Source organism: Bidens hawaiensis, unplaced genomic scaffold (assembly GCF_021521415.1).
Source record: "Bidens hawaiensis isolate Kalapana, Puna unplaced genomic scaffold, B.hawaiensis_p1.1 tig00013016_1, whole genome shotgun sequence".
Classification (NCBI taxonomy): domain Eukaryota; kingdom Viridiplantae; phylum Streptophyta; class Magnoliopsida; order Asterales; family Asteraceae; genus Bidens; species Bidens hawaiensis.
The window spans coordinates 533,283-537,500 of record NW_027492095.1 but is presented as its reverse complement, the minus strand read 5'-3'; the positions used below and the strand labels follow the sequence as shown (position 1 = coordinate 537,500).

Sequence of the window (4,218 nt, the reverse complement as noted above, 5' to 3'; positions counted from 1 at the left end):
GAATCAAGTTTCAGTTTCTCAGATAAATAGTATCATGACCCACCGGAACCGGTTCCACCTTTACCCAACCTGACCAAACCAGAAAAAACCGGTAAAAAACACAACCATAAATAGAAATGGTTCCTCCCCAGTTCTCAGTTCCTGAAAATACATGGTTTGCTCACCTTTATCCACCGCTTATGATCGGAATTTAGGGTGTAAGCCGCTTGTAAATTGCTCGAGATTAACCTTTTAAAAGCTCAAAACAAGTTGAGATAAATGCGTTTGAGTTGAGCTTCTATTATCCTACTCGAGCTCATCTATGAAGCTTTAATACCCTCATGAGCTTAAATGAACCTACTATTTATACAATTATTATTTAATATTTTAAATATTTATTTACATAAAGTTGGTAGCAGGTGGCTCGCGTTTCGTGACGGGTTTATAAGAGTTAAATCTAGCCAGACATCTAACCCAGCTTATCTTAAACACTTATTATATTTATACTATTATTTAAATAATTATACATTAATATGTGTACTTAATGTAATGAATTAAATATGTATGCTAATTATTGGTGATTGTAAAAGATAATTTTATCCATTGAAAAAGTTTTTTTTAAACTTAAAATGAAAGCATCAAGTGTTGTATCATAACTCATATACATCAAGTTTTGTAAAACTCTTGAACTTTTTTAAATTACATTTCTCGAATGTTTTATAATATAATCTATATATCTATATAAATACTTATAAAAAAAATCCTATGTGTCACGTCCTTTTAATAAGCATGACAAATATCATAAATAATTATAAAGGATAAAGTTAAAATAAAAAGGAAGACAAAAATAAAAAGTGTAAGAAGGATTTGTGGTCACACAAAAGCTCCCTCAACAAAAAATTCATAAAAATTAATTAAAAAATCATAACTCAGTATATAAATAAAAAACGAAAAAAATTAAAAAACCAAATATTCCCCTCGTCATTCCCATTCAAAAAAATAAGAACTGACGAAAAGACACAATGTCGAGAAAAAGACACAATGCTGAAAATGAACAAACAACACAATGATAAATAAAAAACGACACAATAGATCGCAAAATTTAACACAATGGCGAACAAAATATAACACAATATTGAGTAATATAACATAATGTCAAGAAAAAAATGCACAATCAATGACGAAAATAAACACAAAACACTGTCATTCTTCTTATTTTGTAGAATAACTTGACCCTAAATATTAAATGGAAAATAATAGGAATAGGGGATCAATCCAATTTTACTGTACGGTTAACTTACAAAATAACACATTTCCTAAAAACACAAGCTTTCAAGTTTCAACAAGTACTGTAAAATGATATCAATATCCTCCAACAAGTCTTATAACCAAAAAAAAAATCATATCACCAATTATGATGATCCACAGTAAATCTCTACTGTTCTTATTAAAAAAATTTCCCGGTAACAATTTTGTTTTAAATCATAAAAAAAAATTCTCAAATCAACTTTATTTTGATTAATCTTGGATCACCAAATCACTTCATTTCGGGTCTGCGAAGAACACGTTAATGGATGGCATAATTTCCGGAGACTTGTTGCGCACAAACTTCCTTACCGCATGCTCTGCATACTTTTCCCCTTCCACAAAGTTATCCAACACACCAGCACTTCTTTTTTCCTTGGTCACTCTACATTTTATAACAAATTATAAGAACTAGGCAACTTGCTAAATATAATCCTTAAGTATCCAAATTCCTAAACGAGGTCAAATGATTTAGGACCAAATTATATACCTCTAAGCAAAAAACTAATTCACCTAAAACACATCAATTAAGGAGTGTAAACAAGTCGACCCAAGCCTGAGCTCAACTAGGCACGTTTGGAGCTCGTTTATTTTGGTTAAACGAGCCTAAGCTTTGGTTAAGCTCGTGCGCAGTAACTTATACGGGCCAAATCTCTTGAGCTCAGCTGTGCAGCGTGAAACTAATACACAAGAGTCCAAAAGAGTCAAAACTTAAAAAGTAAACAAGACTCCTTAAGGCTCAAGCTTAGTCTCTATACCTAAACGAGCTATATTTGACGCTTGGGGTCGATAAGACTCAGCTTGTTTTAAGCTTTTTATCAATCCGATCTCAAAATTGACGGTTAGATTTGTTCATGTGAGTAAGTCAATGAGAAAGTTGTAACCTAATGTAGCAGCAATCTATAACTTTAATCACATAATCATCAAATCATATCTCTATCTAATTGAAAAAATCACATCAATTACTTTCAAATACAGCATTTACGCAACCCTAACTTCTCATACATAAATCACAAACAGTACAATATCCTCCACAATTATTCGAATTCACAACTTGCAGAAACATAATATACAATACAATACGATACTATACATCTATATGTAGAGATAGAAACAAACCTAACTTCAGGATTACCACTAATGTTTCTCACCAACTGCATACCACAAATTCCAACGGCGACTCCAACCGCAGCAAACAAAGGATAAACCTAACATAACATAACAAAATTCTCAGATCTATTGATCAGATTATCATAAAATAGCTTCAATTATCGCTTAAACCGTGAAATACATTTTAAAACCCTATAATAATATGTGAAAACAAACTTAAAATAAGCAAAAGCAGAAAAATAATAATGGAAGATCCGAATTACAAACGAACCTCAGGCCTTAACCAACGGTTGAAGGTTGAAGACGCCATTGATGATGACGATGGATGCTTTAGTTAGTTGCAGGAAACGGTTATAAGAGAATGCAGAGGCTATGAATGAGTTTATACAAACGTGTTTGGGGTTTTGACAAATTGCTCCTCCACTTGTATAAAAAATATTAATTATTAGTTGTCAAAAGTGAAAACTTGAAAGGCGTGCCACCGCCCGCCAACTTGGACCCACTTGGATGATTGTTCAAGCTTGTTATACCCGGTATTTAAAGCCCGGTATTTTTAAATGGTTTAATAGATTGTCAAACTGTCAAGTTTATTAAAAATACCGGTTTTAAGTTCAATAAACTTTTGATATTTTTTGCCAATATTTTTTAAAAACGATTTTTAACCTAGCATATAAAATTAAAACGAGTAAACCACAATAAACTTGTTGCATCCTTTTATTTTTTTTAAAAAGCTTTGTTTAAAAATCAAGTACTTTAGTATTATTTTTTATTATGGATTAGCTTTGTGTTAAAGTTGTATTTATATGAAAGTTACAGTGTAAATTATTTAACCCGGATGAAACTCCTGGTACAAACAGTTTTTTTAACCCAATCTGGTATAAGTAAAAATACCGGTTTAAAACATTAGTTTACCTTTGACAAAATTTTTTAAAATACCCTCATGTGCAAGGCATATAACAAGACTTAACAATAAAATCTAACTGTGGTAGGGTCAAAGGACAAACGGTGTAACATTTGAAAACGTAAAGGACAAAATTTGTTAGTTTTAAAGATAAATGACAGCCACTGAAATTTGATGTAAACATAAAGGACAATTTCTGTAATTCTGTCTGTTTAAAACATTAGTTTCAGGTAAAGAGACAAATATCAAACATCATCTAAAAGCATACTAATCTTAAATCCATGATTAACTGTATATTAATGCAATGTGTAGTATCCTTGTGTTTTATATTCATGAATTTTCGTCGTAAATACTAAATAGTCCAAACGATATTTTGATGAAATTACCGATGACGGGTGGTAGCCGAAAAGGTGAATCAAAGTGCTTGAAAACAAGTATCAAACGTTTGTCAAAGCCACCCAAAGTTTTTAGCTTTTGATTGGTAATTACTTGGGATGCAATTTATATTTCGCTTCCTTGTATTGTTTATAAACATAGTATAATCACAACTGGATTAGGATATGATCATCACATCTGGGCTCGCTAAAGTGGTCACAAGTCACCTAGCAGACACTTCACAAAATAACGATTTTTTTTTTCAAATAACAGCATAATTGTACAATGAACACAGGTCACCTAGCAGACATAGCCGCTGGCAGCAGATACTGTTGGCTATTTGGACACGCTCGAACCATCATTAACACATGTAACCAATAATTTGAGTGACTAAATCAACAAATTTAGCTAACAAAAATTACCCAAATCAACTCACATACCAGTACCACTTATAATTTGTTTACATAAGAAAAGGAGACGAATTTAACAAACCACACAATGCAACACAACTTCTTCTAGACACATGATTACGAGTGACCCATTATATG

General features: G+C 31.7%; 1 protein-coding gene across 1 annotated transcript; it reads right to left on the bottom strand.

The window, feature by feature from the left end:
• Positions 1–1,477: 1,477 nt before the first annotated feature.
• LOC143543030 (uncharacterized) lies at positions 1,478–2,825 on the bottom strand. The gene is made up of 3 exons (XM_077035465.1): positions 2,666–2,825; positions 2,404–2,492; positions 1,478–1,669 (listed from the first exon to the last, which is right to left on the bottom strand). Exons 1-3 carry the CDS (start codon positions 2,702–2,704, stop codon positions 1,522–1,524), a joined length of 276 nt encoding a protein of 91 aa, XP_076891580.1. The 5' UTR covers positions 2,705–2,825; the 3' UTR covers positions 1,478–1,521.
• Positions 2,826–4,218: the final 1,393 nt, after the last annotated feature.